The 18925-nt window shown below is 38.8% G+C and overlaps 1 protein-coding gene across 2 annotated transcripts in view; it reads right to left on the bottom strand.

Annotated features, from left to right (window-relative positions):
* Positions 1 to 17619, bottom strand: part of tub (TUB bipartite transcription factor) — a 43687-nt gene extending 26068 nt beyond the window's left edge. Inside the window, exon 1 of one of the 2 annotated variants that reach the window (XM_019272563.2) lies at positions 17347 to 17619. In XM_019272563.2, the coding sequence (XP_019128108.2) occupies positions 17347 to 17402 (56 nt within the window). In that variant the 5' untranslated portion in view covers positions 17403 to 17619. The remainder of the gene's footprint in view (positions 1 to 17346) is intronic. The other variant, XM_019272565.2, reaches the window with a different exon arrangement.
* Positions 17620 to 18925: the final 1306 nt, after the last annotated feature.

Here is an 18925-nt window from a genome sequence, read left to right as displayed (position 1 = left end):
TTGATGATTGCATATAACTACTTTGGATTACAGTACGTGCAGGTAGTTTATAATTATGTATACATTTTTAGCATGTTGCAAAACTGTCTGTCCTTTTTGATGCATTGCATGTTCATTACATAATGTGGGCATTAACAGACTATGACAAGAAAAAGAATCAAAAGCATAATTTGTCTTTTCACAGGTCACTGACCCCTCTTTGGTTCAGACAGAGGATGAGATCTAACAACCCGCACAGTCTGGCACGCACACGCTGAAGCTCACACCCTGCTGCCAGAAAGATAGCAGAGAGGCAGAGATGTTAAATGAAAGTGTCATCTTGTCAGGTGCTGTACAGTGTGTGAGTCCTGTGTCTATCTTTAGAGGATTATAGACATGTGACTCACTATGTCTAAGACATTTTGCTTCAGTATGTTTTAACTACAGCTCTTAAACGAATCTTTGCATTGCCACAAAATCACAGCCATCATCCCGAGTGTGGAAACATCCCAAGTATTACATACTTTAAATCAAGATGATCAAATTACTGGAGATAAATTTAGGATAGTGTGAAATGGTAAATGGTAAATGGACTGTACTTATATAGCGCCTTTCTAATCTTCCGTGTGAGCTTTACCGTTTAAAAAAAAAATTATTTAAAGAATAACTGCAGCCTTAAATGACACTTTAAGACGGCACATCAGCAGTTAAACGGCTTGCTCACTTTAAAGTTATGTTCAAGTGTTCAATACTGCACCTTTCCCTGAAAAATAAAGCTGACCATGTCATTCTGATTCTCAGGTCATTTCATGGACGATGGAGCAGCATTAATGAATGTTTTTTAATTCCACGGACACAAGCAGAGAGATGGAGGGAGCGCTGTGGAGTGAATGCGTGCAACCCTTGCATCCTAACTCAGCATCTTTGCGAGGAGGCGGCGGTCACGCTGCCTCCTCTGACACACGCTCCTCTGCTGGTTCACTCCCGTGACCATGGCAACAGCGGAGACTAATTATCATTTAAAAGCTCACTGCTAGGCTATTTAACCACAATATCTGCTTTAAGAAAAGACACACATGCACATGCACAGACACAAACACATTACCACCTTGCCAGTTGCCATATCTTAGATTAAGTAACATCTGGCTGTGCCTGCAGTGTCCGGTAACATCACTGTGGTTCTGCAGTAAGTGGCAGTGTTTATTTTTCTTGCCCAACAGGGGGACTCATTGAACAGAGACAGAAACGTGTAGTGATGACTTACAGACACGTGGGGGTGCTGTGCAATAGCACAACCGTTGCTTTTCCAGCTTCACATAGACCATACAATCACAGCTTCACACACTCTGTGAAGGAGGGGGATACACAGCTACTGCAAATGCACATCTTACAGCAACAGCTTGTATGGACAATTATTTGCTGAACACTGCCTGCTATTCCCATTCATGTTGATGCTGTTAATGTTGAGAATCATAATTCACTTGCTTTTTCAAAGACGTCTATAAGTTTATAGTGAAAATGTGATGTAATGATAACATAATTTACTGTGGAAAATGAAAATCAGTGAGAACCGATAATTCCTTCTTTAAGAGCACCCTAATGGTGATTTCTTGTGTGAGGTATAAAATCCATCCTAATGGGCATCACATATCTTTGTTTGTCTCCTTTACAATTATTTGCTCGTCCCCTCTATTTGCCATTTACAGCACAAACATGCACAATTCTGATGTAAAGCTGATGTTGATCTCATGGTCATAGAAAACACGTTTGATAGACTAAAGAGCAAGAAAAATATCGTAGTAATATAATGGAATATTGCTAGGCTTACATGCTTTTGGCTTCATGCCAGTGGCTGTGACTTTCATTTACTGAGTCATTACAGAACAGTCTGTTCTGTATTTTTGGACTTTGGTTAACAACTTATACAGCGAGAAGCTCATTAAATGTTCAGGATCTAGAGCTAGCAGAGGACAGACTGCTAAAGAGAAACACTCTGCATGCTGGCTCTGCTATATTTCAGTGAGGATAAACTTCATTTCATTGAGCCAATATATATTAATTATTATTAATTAAGACATTGTATAGCTATTACTATACTTTTAAATACAAGGAGGGAAGAAGCAAGGCATCCACACATTGTATTTATATCTCACAAGGAAGATAGTGTGATGGCCCTCAGGCATTTTGTATTTTGCTGGCCTCTCTGTGCTCCTTCCTTCCCAGGTTCTCCCTGCCTGTTCCCCTCCTACCTTGTCAGGGAGATCCACCTCACCTGTGGCCTCATCTATAAAGGCATGGCCTTTCTAGAATGGCGCTCTCTCTCTCTTGCTCTCTCTCCCTCCTGGATGGCTGGTGCCTCCAGGCACCCCTGTGTAGTTTTGTTTTGCTTGGTTTGGTTGTGTTCTGTTAGCTCTGTTGTTTCCTCATAATTATACTTCAATTCTGTTCTCTAATATATTCATGGTTAATTTAACTGGTCCTCCCTTCTTGGTTGTGCTCTTGAACGAGCTGGGCATAACAGAGAGGCAATCTTTCAATCTCATGTCAATCTTCAGGAGGCCTTGGCAGGCAAATGTCTTGATGAAACATAGTGGGCACAGTGTGTGCATACAAATGACTGTATAATTAATGATCAGATAACAGAGCTAAGATAGATGGTTGGGCACCAAACCGTTCCTAACAACATCCCAGTGGCAGCTCAGCACCTGTGCAAGAGTTTGAGAAGGGCAGCTGATTTATCCATGTTTAAAAGATCCAAGTAATCCTCTAATTATCAATTAATAACATTTCAGTATGGTGTATGATCCCAGCAGCTCAGTATTACAGAGGAAAATTGATAAAAGTGACAATTGCGATATAAGTATATTTTAAACAAGAGTGAATGTTGATTAATTTACGTTATTGTTGACTAACATATGTTGGATCATATAATTGAAGAATATGAGTAAGATGTTTTCAGAATTGATAATCTCATCATATATGAACAGAAAGTTTTCAACTTTAAATATTCTAAGACATGATAAGCAATCAAGAGAAACAGGACAGAGACTTAGACTATGTGATTAGGTGCCAATGACATTAACGGTGTCTTGTCTGTTTGTCTTGACTGACAATTTAAGAGTCACTATGATGGAAAAGTGGCAAAAACAAACAAACAAACTATTTAAAAACCTGCTGGAATAAAATAAAAAAGGCTGGCATGTAACAGTTTTTTCTGGAAAGCAGGAGGATGAAATTCCATTTCATAATATTGAGATCTATTTAAAAAATATATTGGATTTCTTTTCAATTTAATGTTTATATTTCTTTCCTCTGTGTTCATTCATGTGATTATTTATTGCATATTATTTATTCATTTAAGTGGAATCTCTGTCATGACATTTGTGCCCAAATCCTCCAAAACAAGCAAATATTCTGTGTCTACTTTTCTCTTATTGAAGTGAGTAGTACATTTTAGTCCTAACGAGGCAGCAGCATCATCCTCTGCCATGTGATGAAAGGGCAGAGGCAGATAATACCGCATGTGTTCACACTTACAGTCTGCTCATGGATGGGGGATACATAATTCCGCACTCTACACATACACTCAACCTTATTTCTCAAAAACTTAATGCCACTTCTCAGTTTTACATGATGATGTTTCACCATAGCAACCAGCTCCAGAGGCATATCCCACACACATCTACCAGTGACACAGCTATAGAGGAGAGGATGGAGATGAATAAAAGAATAGCAGATGGGAGTATAATTAACATTTTTGAATCTCTGAAAATCTTTTAAGAATTCAGTAAAAACACAATTTTAAAAAATGGTCAAATCCACAGTAAAAAGATTAACAGCATTTACCTGAGCCAGTAAAAAAACATTTTAAGGATTGCCTTGACAGAAGAAAAGTATCCACGTCTCCTGCAGGCCCTGAGAGCACCCTTACATTTGAAATGAGATGTATAATGTATAGCCCACAGTAATCTGTGGGTAATGCTGAAAGAGGAATTTCCTCTGCTGACTGCCAGTCAGAGAATAAAGTGATAGACAATAATTGAGAACAAGAAGGGAAAAGCAGATTTCAGAAAGAATAAGATCATGTAATTAATAAACATGTGGAGTAGTGGTCTTGGTATAATTATTCTATAATTTCATCACCTTTCTTGGTGCCAAATGTCCACAGAGACTCCACAGTGTCGAACTTGGTGTTATCCTGAAGTGTGATCTCTCCTCACATTCGCCCATATTTAGATCACATTTCAAAATCTACTTATTTGTTTATAACGTGTGCTGTACAAATTATTAGCTGGTGTATAATGAAGGTTTTCACTATCCTCTGCACTGCAGAACATGTGTTGTGTATTGGCATACGCAAGGTTTGACACCACTATAGTTTGCATATAAGTGTTTGTGTAAATTGCAGAACGTCATTGTAAATATTTATTGAAGCAGTGTGCACTGAAGCTCCATTTCGTGAGCCTGTGGTTTTAAATGGTCAAGGAGTATGAGTACGTATGAAGTGCAATCTGTTTGCACTTATCTTGTCTGTCTTGTCTCACTCCCGGCATGTTTGGGTTAAAGATGTCTTTTAATCACTCTATTTAAGGCCGGCAATTGATGATGGCACTGATGGTACTGGTGAGTTTCCCTCTTGAAATTTGCAGCCTGGTGTTTGTGTTTTGTCCTGTGTGATCTCGCTCACTGCCCATGTCAACACCCCAGCCAGGTTGCAGGATATAAAACAAAGTTGGCACAAACACAGCATGCTCCAGCCATGGAAGCAAACGAAGTGGCTCAGTAGAGATAACGTTAGGTTCTGCCCGACCTAAAAACCTAAACCAGAAACATGGTTAAACACGCGTAAAGATAGGAGATGCATCTGAAAGATGGAGACAGCTTAGAGCCCAGAACAACCCAGACCGCCTGTTCTATATATATATAATATATATATATATATATATATTATATATATATATATATTATATAATATATATATAGTAGAGAGAGAGAGACAGAGAGAGAAAGGAGAGAGAGAGCTATCTACTCGCTCTTCTGCTCATCGATCGTAGCATGCTCATGTACGTCTCTCTGTCTCTCTCTCTCTTGCTAGCAGTATATATAGTATAGTAGTATTATGAGATTCTTTAGTATTAGAGTAGTTATCACCTTCTCCTCTTTCTTCGTATACTCTCTATCCCGATCCTCTTTCTTTTGATGAGTTTCTCTTCCTGCTTTCCCCTTCCTTCCCTCTTCCTCCCTCCCCCCTTTCCCTTGCATTTCTTTCTTTTTTTCTTCTTTCCCTCCCCCCCCTTTGTACGTGAGACGTGTCGAGAGAGACAGAGAGAGAGAGAGAGAGAGATACATCATGTATTTTTAATGTGTATGCTGTAAGATTCTCAGATTCTGACCCCACAGTGCATCATGTAAAGTGACAAAGACATTGCGAATGCTTTTTGCTTGAAATCACATCAGTTACAACATTGTTTTCCCGTGGGTAATAGTTCATAGTAGAGTAGAGACAGTACATTTGCAATACTACCACATTACTGTTGTGTGGGTTGAAGTGTGGGATGTTTTTGTTTTCTGTCATTCTACTGTGGTCTATAGGGGTGTTTATATGTGCACTACTGACTACCTTAGTTACTGTCAATGTCGCTCTGTCTCTCAGCATAGACTGTAAGCCAGATCTCAGGCATAGAAGCAGGTACATGAAGAAAAAAGCATGGTGTACTCGTCTTGCACTCTTGAAGGTTCAGTATCTTCATCACTGTGCCATCAGACAGACCTACAGCCATTCCCTCATCATTCATTTTCTTCTTTGGATTAGACAGAGTAGATGCTACAATGGCAAATTTCTTCCATACTGTTTGCTGTTAATGTTCCTTTGGACAGTTATTTGTATTTTTCCATAGCCCAGTATATAGCTAAGCCCAAAACAGAAAGCTGTATCTCTATCATCAAGACAATGAGCCCCTGGAGTTTGGATGTGTTTTCGTACCTGCATAAATGTATGACTTTCACCTTTACAGATATGCCTGTGACACTACTCCATTTCTGGGTGCATTTGATACACATCAAGGTGAAACAACAGAAGACTGTTACTTGTAGCCTCAGCACAGACTGCAGGAGGCGGCCCTGTATACCAAATATTCAGCTTTTAAATATAATATATATATATATATATCACTAGCTAGGAAAATGTAAAGAATGAACATTCCTGGTACAAAGATCTTGGGAGTTAATTTATGCCAAACGTCTGAGTAAGAAATTATTAGAGAATGAAAGAACTGCTGGAAATGAATATTTACTTACCCTATGATAGCTCTCCTATCATGCGTCAGATTTGTAATCTGAAATTCAATTTGGTCAGCAATGTTCATCTTGGTAAATGCAGAGGAAAGGCAAAGGCATTTCTCAAGTTACTACTCCACTCCAAAGAGGTTCAACTTTGGAATATTTGCCATCACTTATTTTCTTGGAGCCGTCTATATGGGCCAAGGGTACAGCTGGGTTGTCATGCTGCTCCAGATTCTTGATCCAAAGGCACACCTGCTGCTGAAAGGGTAATTCAACACAAAACCACTTTGATGTGAAGGAGAACCAACAACCTCGGCTGCTTTAATAAGACAGCAAAGGCATCAAAGTGAGGAGGCTACAAACACCGTCATGCCACTGGTACGTATAGTCATTACGATTTATGAATGGAAGCAATGCTATTCCTCTCATGAAACTGCCTTTACAAGTCTAAAAATAGGGGATTTGTTTTGGTCAGAAATGCCAAGCTGACTAAAAGATTATCTTTAGTGATAACATTTGACAATACTGAAAGAACAACCCTGATTTTATTTCAGCCAGTGCAGAAAAAAATAACTGTGTTAGTGCATTTCCATGGACTCACATTTAATATACTTCATGGTTTTCACAGTATTATTTTCTTTGTTACAAATGAAAAAAGGATTTTGAGACATAAGTGTGGGGATATTGTGTGTAGAGCAGTGTTGGAAAGTAGTTAATTAGGTTATAACATTACCATCAATTAAAAGTAATCTGTTACATCACCTATGAATAAAAGAATGCGTTAGAGTACTCATGCATTAAATTAAAAAACGTTTGCAGCGCCTCACACCTGCTGCAACTTAACTGACACAGACACACAGCCTCCTTTAAATGCACTGAGAAGTCATCAAACCAAATTAACTCAGGATAACAGGAGGATAACAATAACAGGAAAGACAGTCAGCATTGGATACAAGATGTTTTTTTAAATTGGAAGTGGAATTTTTTTTTTCGGTGCTAGCTTCAAAATAAATGTGAAGTTCAGGGACGTAGGAGCTACATCTGTCCATGGAAAATTATATTTTTCAGCAGATATCCTAGTCACTACAAGACTAAACTAGCAAAGCAGTTTAGTGTTTATATGCGTGCTATTTATTCAGTTTCGGAAACTCCACAATCTCCATAAGCTTTGACAGGACTAGAAATCTCTGTTGCTAGGTCATTACTAAGACTCGGGCTACTTGCTGGAGTAGTTAACTGGGTTCATTACATATAGGAGTCTACTGCTGTGACTGATTAGGTATTAGTCAGACCCTATGTATCTCCATGGAAACTGAGAGCAGAATGGAAATGGCGAACAAAGAAATGTTTATTTTGAGGGAAATTGCCCTAAAACATGAACATATTTTGATTATATATTTTATTTAAGTTGGTAATTGTTGTATAATCGTAATATTACACTCGAGAGTGAGCTTTAACTTATTACTGGCACTTTAGTGACGCTAACGGACCTTGGCACTGACCACATCACTGCCAATAATGAGGTCAAACACACCCTCTTGAGTAATATTGCTTAATTATTGGTAGAGGCAGGACGGCCAAGATGGTGGCAGCCAAAGCCACCATATTCTGATCTTCACAATAGCCCTTCAGAAACCTGTGGGAAATGTCATAGATCCATGCTTGATACTGTCTATGGCATACATATAGGTAGCTAATAATCTCTTTGTGAAGAAATATCTGAAGAGTTTTAGTACAGAGACTGTTAACATTAGCTAGCTAAATTAAGCTGATTGACACACTGCTTTGTGTTTTCTTTTGGATAATGTTTTGTAGATTAACAGAGACAAGACAGGATGTGGTTGATTCTGAGACAAGATTGAGATATTCAAAACATGTTCTTGAGACTAAGACTAGTCCTGAGGACTACAGCACTGAAAGAAGGCACTATCCCATTGTTTTTCACACTAGAAAAGCAATACTAAAAAATCCATAAAGCCTTGTAAACACCTCCACACCTCTAAACTGGATCTCTCATCACTTGATAGATCATCTTTTCAAACTTGTCAGGGCAAACATAATCATCAAGTGTCACCGGAGAGCATTTATGAAGCTCCTTCATGGGCTGTATGGCTCATTGTCCTGATTGTCACCGGCATAAAATGTACAGAAGGAGAATGACAAAAAAGAGTCTGAGGTAGACATTTCATGGACCCAGACTGATGATATGACTGATGTGGATTACGTAATGATTTACAGAATAAGTAGAGATACACAATTATAATAATTTTTATAATTTATAGGAATCATAGTATGTAATAAAAAAAGGGTTTTACGCAATGTCATCAAGCCTATGGTGAGGTTAAAGGGATAGCATTTTAAAATGCGGTTTGAATTACAGCTATGCACTGATGGGGACATGGTCAGCAGAAACAAAAGTACTTTGGCCGCATCAGACAGCCTTTTTCTTTGGCACTAACTGTAGAATGTTTGTATTCCTATGCATTAGCCCAACTGTGCTGTGCACTGTACAGCCAGAAGCACGCACCATGTTTAAAATCTTTATAAGCGCACTGATCCTGTAGTATTAGGCTCTACAGCTTCACTCAGTGGTATTTATCAAAACAGCAACTGTTGGAAAATCCACAAGCATCCTATTGGGTTTATTCTGCTTGAAGTTATCAAGTGTATTTATTAAATTTTTATTTGAATAGATAAACAGATGTAAATAATAGATTATACTGTTGATACATATGGATCCCTGAAAAGATACATGGCCTACAGTATGATGGTTTTGTTAAAAACCCAATTAATATTTTAAATAAGGCAATTTATTTATGCACAAGTACAGAATTGTTTAAACAGCATTAAAGACTTTGGCTTTGAGAGTGATTATCACTATCACTGCTTCACCATTTCTAAAATGGATGTATTACTCGTTTCCTGTTGATGTCTGTGTGTGTACAACATTTGGCAGTCAATAAAAATAGCACATCCTCTGGAAATCACCTAAAGTCCCAAACTGCCAGCTTTCCTCCAACACCAACACTGATCACTCTCTCAGGGCAACAGAAAGTCAAAACACAGAGGGAGATGTCAGAGAGGAAGCTTCTCCACCTTGGTCTTTGTCCATGCCTACTTGCAACATTAGAAGAGATGCAGCTTCAAACTACAGAGAAAGGTCAGCTGGCTGACAGGTTGGCTGGCTGCCTTCCTGCCATGACACCCTTACAGATCTCCAACCTGAAAAATCTTGACGCACCCACACTCTCCCCTTCTTTACCTCATATGTGCTCACTGAACTTCCCTCTACAGTATTTGTCCACTGTCTTGTCTTGTTTTGTTGCTAACTGATGTTCCCAAAAAAACATCTCAAGAACAGCCATGTGTACATGCTAAGAGGCAATGCAAATTGACATTATAAAATGAGTTTGCCATGTCTAACCATTATGTTTCTACTGTAGCCCAGAACGGACAAACCAAACACTGCCTCTAGAGTGGGCCTTTCATGTGGGAAGGGGAGGGTGAAGCGAGCAGTATGCAATGTACAACATCCCTGCCACTAAACCATACACACTTGACCTTTAAAAAAATCAGTTTTCGATTATTTTGCATTATTTACATTAAATTTTGTGACAGGTTTATGCATGTGTGACAATATGTTTAAAAGTAACTCCTGTACTAACCTTCAAGTCATTCTGAAGCCACTAGAGGGTCCTTATTCTTATAGTTTTACAGAATATGGGCCTTATTGCTTTCCCCTTGAACACAAGAGGAGGCCTTTTTGTTTTTTCTTGCACTCAGAGAGAGTACATGGTGGGTTGAATTGTTCATACTTTGTGTCAATGTCTAGGTTAGGCCATGTTTTATGTGTCATGTATTGTTCATTGCCCACCATGTAACCTGTCCCGTTAATGGCTTTCATCTAGTTGTCACACAGGTTTCATGTTGAATATAATACATGATGGAAATGCATATTAATGATGCGTATCATTGTTTCTTTCATTTTCTTTCTCCACTCCAGTTTTACCATATTGTCATATTGTCAGTACAAAGAAGTGGTGGACAATAAACCCACCACTCTTTGACATCGTCTTGAAGTATTTATCTGTCAGTCTAGTTACGAAATGGGAGTCTGACGAGGGAAGGTCAATAAGAGACTCAATGGTTACGTCAGCCTCAGTGAGTTAGATATCAGGTCTGCTCAACTGCTATATCCACAACAGATGAGATGTCCACTACAGAGGGATAAGGCCACAAAACTAGATTCGTGTGTTCACGCGCATTGAAATATTAAATTAGAAGACATACAGAAGAAAGAAGCACTTTAGCTGAAGCTACTGTCTTTGGAGCAGATCTCGAGGAGTTTGTGATATTTACCAAGGATTAGCTCAATTATGAGAGGCCATCAGCTCCCGGAGTCTTCTATCTATTCTGTCAGTCTGAATCATATGTCCTTGTCTCAATGTGTTTTCTTAAGAGGAACCTTTATGTGGATGATGGTCTGGTGTCCCTCCCAACCACGAAGGAATCTATAGACTCTTCTCTAGGACACTCAAGACATGTAAGCCCTCTCCAACCTACAGTTTTATAAATAGTGTCCAACATGGTCGCTGTTATGAGAGCCTGACCTGATTAAGGGGCTGAAAAACCTGGATCTCAACACAGACTTCCCCGACATGCAGAGAAGTCTGGTCTCCAAAAAGGTGGTAACTTCTACCTAAGCCACATGGTCCTGTCCATGGTACTATTAACAGCCTGTTAGAATTTTTGACATGTGGTTTATGCTATTAACCCTAATGGAAGACAGGAGGTATAAGGTGTTGAACTGGTTAGCTTGTCAGAGATTTTTAAATCCATCAAGTTTCACTTATAATATTTCACATTTTACAACAGGTGCTGCAGCTCCAAATCATCTCGGGGCATTTGCTAACTACTGAGAGCAAAAACAAAAAGTGTAGCATAGATAAAAGCCTGGAGGCTTTATTTTGAATCCTGCTTTTTCTGTCTGTGGTTACTACAGAAACAGGTGGACAGTGACAAAGCTATGGACTGCAAAACAACAGCAGTGCAGCAGGGGGGTTGTTGAGCTGCATAGAGTTAGGCGGTCTGACAAATGAGACATGACAGGCCACAACACCAGAAACAATGAAAGGTAGGACACTGCTTTTTTTGTTCAGGTTAAGAGTTTGCAAAGCTGAAATATTCCACAAGCATGTCATAACAATAATACAAGTCAAATGAAGCGCTGTCAAAAAGCTGTTAAATATAAAGCTATAGTTTCTGTTTGCAGTGCTTTGTACAGTATATCCATGTGTCATGCTAGGGAGCTGAATCCTCTCAAATCTATCATTAAGGTTTATGGGCAGGCTCTCGCAGACCGAGTGGACGTTCTGACACTCTCTGGACACAGCCGTCTCTTCATCTGCTCTCCTGCACTGTGTACTGGTGCAGTAATAGATAACCGCACCGAGCCTGCTCTTCTGGGCTCATCAACAATGCTGTCCTACAGTTACCTCTGTGATTCTGCAATCCTAAATATTTCCACTCCAGCACTAAAGCAAAGACTGACATCAAATGTATGCTGACATCATACATTTCTGAAGATGGGAAGGAAGTTGAAGAGTGAGAAGGTGAGATTTCAGAAATCTTTGAAGTGTAGAGAAGAAATCTTAATCTGAATCTTAATAATTTGTGGATGATGTATTTTGCTACACTGGCTGAATGAAAATATGCCTTAGTTGGTAAATAACACATTTAAAACAAATGTTGCAACAAAAATAACACCGCCTTAGGATGGCTATGCTTGTTGCTCTGTCAGTCCATCAGTTTTTTATGTCAAATATCTCTCAAATATCTCTACAAACAATCAGGCATTATGATAACCGTATGTATTCTGTTTCTCTCCACTCTACCTCTGGTAAGATGTTTTTTGCGTTTGTCTTTTGTATTTTAACCTATTAAATTGATTTTTTTTAATATAATTTAAAATAACCATGATTTTGGGTAGAGACAGATGAATCGATCTCAAACCTTTTATTTGTGTGCAATTACCAACTAAAGGTACGTGGTTCTTTTATGACACACAATGGATTCAAGCACCATGTATTTTCAAGCAGGTTACAGTTTCTGCAAGGCAATCGAGTGCATATACATACATACACTTTTAGTTGTCAACAAGTCTCGCTGTGACAAATTCACACCTGCATCACGAGCTGAACATACAGACATGAGCACACCTCAGATCAACCCATTTGATCTTATCCGAAACCAAACTCACACGCAAAAGTGTAAATACAAGACCGTGAAAGCACCTAACAACTATGATTCACTAAAATGTCTCGCTGCACATCAAAATCAGTTGTTAATGTTAAACCATAATTGAAAATTCTCTATGTTTCCTTCTTGGCAAAGCAAACAAGACGTCACAGCCAATGTCTGGTAAGGAGGGGATCAGTCACAGCCCGGTTATTGTGCTGAGTCTCAGCAGGTTAAATCATCTGAGATGCATATTCATCTATAGTGTTGCTGCTGAACTCACAGTTCACACTTCTCATTTAGATTCGTTTCTGCTTCTCCTGTGAAAGAAATATAGCACAGCACTTTCGTTGCTGCTAGTAAAGAATACCTGTTAACAAGGCTGTGCGACTGAGATCTGAATGAAATCCTATGTTCAGGTTAAAAACACCAGTGACCTATGATCAACATTTTAAAGTGAGTAATCGCAGAGACTGAAAGTTGTTTTCTTTTTAACTTTACAGTGCCACAGCCCTCAAATGTGTCTTACATCCTTGTTTTTCAAGAACAGTTTTTTCCAGCCCTTACTAGACATGTTTCATCTGTGTCAGATTTAGGCAATTCTATGTCACGGAAATTGGCAGAAGATAATAAGTACACTATAAGTGTATTTTTATTAGTGTAAAATCACCTGAAAATAAGAATTGTTATGTTTTTGTTACCTTACAATAAGACTTTTATATCTACAGAGTCTTCCACAGTCCACCATGTTAAGAATAGACAAACTGAGACTGAGACTTCTATGTTTTTTTTTCCAAATTTTTGTAGCGACCATAGTTCATTCTTCCCACTAGGATGGAGAGGGTGAAGCAAGGGTGTTGCAATCAACAACACTAGATGCCACTAAATCCTATCCACAGGTCCTTTAAGGGTTTCAGTTTCTGGGAGTGAAAAGGCCAGCTTATTGTACATGGATGGCCAAAGCAGAATGACATAGATACTGAAAGAAGATATTCTCTTCAATCAATTCAGTCTCGAAAAATAGGCCACTGCGTCTGCTCTTAGCTGTCTGTCACATAAATCACTGGTCAGACTGGCACCAATACTAGCCTCGAGCTGTTGTGTGAAACCAAAACCAGTGAGGAGATTTGCTATTTCTTTTCCTCCATTCAAGTTCCAACCAATTTAAACCGGCATATTGTTCATCTTGGTGGAGACATGACAGGAAGGAAAGAAACAGGGCTCGGGAGAGATGGGCTTTTGGAGTTTCATTTCATTTACATCTCTTACGTCAACTGCAGCTGAGTGAAGATGTTTTTAATTAAAGGATAGTTGCTTATCTCCGCAGTTAGAGGTCAGGGGTCTTACAACTAATCCACATAATGACCAGCCTCATAATGAAGGATGAGAAATGAACGAGTAAGTTGCAATGCATAACTTTCACTCTTTATATCTGTTTATCCTGTGCAGTTTAATTAGAACACAATGTACACAAGCCAATTCAAACTCAAATTTGTCTTCGATTAACTACCGAGAATTCTACACTGAGCTCCGCAGGCTCTGAATTGTATCTTGTCAGCCCACCTTGCCCCTCCATCTCCAGGATACAGTGTTTACTGAGTGGGTGCCAGGACACAGTGTGATTGTACACACTGTAGGTCCAAGTACAAACAGGCCGCAGAATAAATTACACTAGCTGCAAAATCGTTTCTATATAGACATTTCTATACTCAAAACTGTAGTCTTAAAGCCTTTGAAAGGGCTTATTCATGTTACATAATGATCTGCAGATCATTCAGTATAAAAAGACTGAACCATGACTTCAAACTGATTACAAGGTAACCTACAGTTACGTTTTCCCCATGGTCAGTATTTATTTTTTTTTTTTTTACAAAGTTAAACATAGTGCTTCTTTGTCGCATTTAATACAACCAACAAGGGTAAAGTTTTTCATTCTGGCATCAGCTGAAAGAACACATTTTGCTGACTTCTTTAGCAGCTTTCATGAGTTGGCCAAACGACTAAAATTTGGCTATCAGAATCACTTTGCTAGGCAGCGCTCCTACCATTATGCTGAGTTAGAATGTCAGCCCTGTTCAGGACAGTTTTGGGGCTCTCTCGCAGACTGTGTGACATCTTAAACACAACTACTAGCTACACGACTAAAAACTACAAATTTGACTTTACTCAACTTATTTATTCGGGTCTGGATAAGGATATATGTGACAAATAATAAATCAAATTCAATAGAAAAAAGGGACCTTCACATAACTTTGACTTTATTATTGTTAATTTGCACAATTTGTCCTTGCTGTCATAAGAGTAGAAAAACACTTTTGAATTTCAGCACAAATCATTTAACGTCTAATTAACAGCTAAGTACACCTCTAATGTAATATCCAACTTCAAGGCCCCCGACATTTTTAAGATGTGCTGGAATTATATGATAACACCAAGTTCATGAACCAATAAGAAAGATAAAGCTGTGCTAAGCAGTAGGAGACACAGACAAGCACAGTCTGTACACCTACACAGCTCTTAGATGAGGTTTCATCAGGCAAAATATGTGAAGACACCTGTGTAGGTGGACTACAGGTGTCTACAGCCTGTAATGTGGAGGAGGAGTAGTCATCGAAGGGTGAAATAAAAACGTGTGTCTCTCCATGTCACTATGTATGTACTCGCTCTCCAATTTAAGTTTGGCTCATTTATTAATTTTCACCCCTGCCCCGTAGAGAGTCTGTGCACGGCACTGGAGACTTAACTGCTCTTTGACAAGAATCATCACATGTTCCAACATGTTACACGTTGATTGCCAAAGATTCGAGAAAAGAAAAAATCTCTCTCTATCTCACACGGGTGGCCACTGGTTTATTGAGCTTCTAGTATGACTATAAATTATCCTTGTCACAACTGCATTGTATTTTATGTGTGTTTTAGTATATACTAGACCGCTATACTATACTAGATTACTGTAGTGCTGCACAGATACCTGGCCTACATCTTGTTCTCCAGATTTTTGTTATGTGTACACTCAAACAAATGAATCCATCATATATCACCTGTAACATGTGTAAATATGTATTTTTTGACATTGTGCTGTCATATTAGTGATCTAAATGTATTCATTTATTTATTTAACACTTTTCTGGCACGATTTAGCAGTGCTAACCAAATGTAAACAAATCTCAAACAAACCGACCATCTGCAATCTACAGTATTTCATCGCTCGGTTTTAACGTTGTCTCCTTCAGTATGACCATCAATCTGTAGCAGCAGGACATAAGCAAAAAGGATGCTTATTTTCACATCTATAACAACCTGTATATGGGAAAGAAGTATTGAGAAGTGGATCTGTTAACTGGTTGCACACAGCAAGCATTAATTCACAGCACTGTGAGAGATATAGGAGGCTAAGAGACCACTGGCTCTGGCAGTGGTCTCTTGGGATGTCCAAGCACAGATTCAGAATACCAATTATACTGTCTGAGCCAACAAATACAGTGTTACAGAGTAAAGCCTCCTCCACTGATACAGCAAACAGTATCTCCAACCATCCATTGTATCCCAAATTGTTGGCTGAGTGAGACTGAGGAGGAATTCATTAGCTAATGAAGAACTGTGTGGTTTGATGTGTGTCAGCTAGAAAGTAAGACTGGAGATATCTGCAATAATTGTGCTGTTACAGCAATGAATCTGTGTACTACAGCAAATGTGCCAAGTGTACTACACAAATACATAGACTGTATACTATTAGTATGATTCTATGTACTTGAGCATACTTAGAACACAAGGGGCCAAAGATACATGCAAAGGGCCAGTGCCCTATTAAGGGTCTGGCATACCTGGGCCAGCTGACCCCCTCTTCTTGGTTTCACTTTGTCTGAATTCCCGCCCCCGTCTATTCTCATGTATTGTATATCTATTTATGTTTGTGTAGTGCTACTTGCAGCAACCTTACAGTGTGTCCATGATGATTGAGCCATTTTCACTAGTCATAACCACTCAAACTGACTGACTCATTCACACGTATGTCCAACATTGTGTTGATGTCATCACACACGCATACAAAATTGACTTTTAATACTATTCACGATATTTATGAAGTGCAAATGTGTCATGAATCACGCTTCGAACAAAAAAACAAAACAAAACTCTGCTTTCTCATCCAAACATTGGTATTCAGAAAAAAAATGCAGATGTTGTCAAGCTGAGGCGCACCATGACTGGGGTGGTTTCATCATCATCATCATCTACATCATCTGTGCTCTCTTTATTTATACTCCATATGCCTGTTTGAATGTGTACCATAATATGAGGAGGTCTTGATCACAGTCACCTCTATGGATGCCAACTTCAGGGCTAATGAGTACTGCTCTGTGACTGAAGGACTTCAACGGTATACAGATGTTCTTACCACTGTGGGCTGATGTTGTCCAGTCTATACTGTGACTGTGCATGGTCACAACTCCACCATATAAAACTTTTAGTATCTTTAAGTCATATATATAGATAGATAGATAGATAGATAGATAGATAGATAGATAGATAGATAGATAGATAGATAGATAGATAGATGGGATTGTTTTGATGATGATGGTGGGCTCTTTAAGGTGGTAGAACATTAGTCAATACAAACTACACGCACCTGCCAGCAGAGAGAGTATGATGCTTAACCTACTTAATACACTCATAATATGTGTCATTTCTAAATCCATTGCACCTGTCTAATAATATAATATATAATAACTAATTAGGCAGGAGGGGTTTTCCCACCGAGCTGTAGCCTCAATCTTTACAATACCGGCCTAGCAGGAAAACACAGAGGTAAACTAGCGTTTCACACGTACACTTGTCATTGTGGCTTACCTGTCATAACTCCATCTACTGTAAGACATGCTCCTGTTGCTGCTCACTCCCTCCATGTCTCCGGCAGAACTGGGATTTAGGACTGGACTGGGATGTCGAGACGGCAACAAAAAAAAGAAAAAAGAAAAAGAAGAAAACAGAAGACGAACACTCCTTTTCTCCCTCCTCACTAATGCAAACACGAGCTGAAGGAATCGCCGTGAGGTGAATGGGCAGAGAGGCTGTGCGGAGACCGACGCTCCTCACGGGCTGTACCACTACACAGAGGGGAGCGCGAGCTCGCAGCTTCACGGTGCACGCGCTCACGGAGGCTGATTTTGTTTCATTCACGCGGACATACAATGATTTATGTTAGTGACAAAAAGCACTACACACCGTGTCAACACAGCCTACGGTGACCTTGCTATCAATGCATGAAGCTGTGATTTGTTTATTTTGATTACTGGCATGTCATGCCTGCCTGAGAGCCAATAGTAAACACTGAAACCTTTTCACTCATCTGCTGATCAATACAATCCATGCTGTGGCCCAGCGTGTGCACGTACACATCTTTCTTCTTTTATTTTGCAAATGCTGGAAGAAAAAAAAAAATGGATGGGGATATGTGCACATGTATCTCAGGAAGTCATTTGATATGGATACACTTTCATGCAAATTTTAATAGGACTAATGCTTCTGTCAGGTCTTTAACTGAATGTCTGCACAACTGTAATTTTGTGTAACATGCATATATATATATTATCTCTATCTAATATATATATATATCTATATATATATATATATATATATATATTCATTCATAACCACTCATTAGGTGAACCAGTCCAGATAGGAAAGGGGGAAAGGGGGGAAATGAGGATCTTTATTTTTTTAATTTAAGCCACCAAATGAACATAAAGGACACTGTCGACATACTACCCATACTTACCTAATTTTCTATATCTTGTTATATTATCATATTTTTTTTCTGCAGCCACTTAAAGTCCATTAATGAATACATTTTCTCCTGTCATATTCACCTTTTTCTTTTGAAGCTGCAAATATCACAGAAGTCACAATGATTTAATGAACATTACACAGCATTTTGACACATCTGGAGAATAAGTCCAACTATAATCATCACCACAAGATACAAACAATGTGATTAATACTAATTGTGAAAGGTTAGAAACCTAGTTATTTGAAATGCTGGACACTGGGATTGTTGGCATTTATTTTACACTTACGGTAATGATATCCCACAAGGCCACAAAAACATGAGCCTTTTACAGCTGGATAAAGACCTTAATTCCCCTTTGAGGTTCAATAGATTTTTTAATATTGTTTTTGTATATGCAAGATGTACACATATACACACTCAAAACAGCAGAAATGATCATAGTGTTTAGAGCAGATGCTAACTTTCAACAGGCATCCCTAGAGAGGCCTTGATGGGAATAAAAGAGTAAAATGAAAAGAAGGTAGACTAAACCTCTTTACTCTCAGGATATCCAACCTGGTACTGTTAACTAGATGGTTACACTTCAAAAAACTGCAGCCTTCATAGTGCAGTGTAATCACAAGCAATGTCAGAGTACAC

Source organism: Larimichthys crocea, chromosome VIII (assembly GCF_000972845.2).
Source record: "Larimichthys crocea isolate SSNF chromosome VIII, L_crocea_2.0, whole genome shotgun sequence".
Classification (NCBI taxonomy): domain Eukaryota; kingdom Metazoa; phylum Chordata; class Actinopteri; family Sciaenidae; genus Larimichthys; species Larimichthys crocea.
Note: the sequence above shows the minus strand (reverse complement) of the source record. Positions and strands in the feature narration are given on the sequence as shown.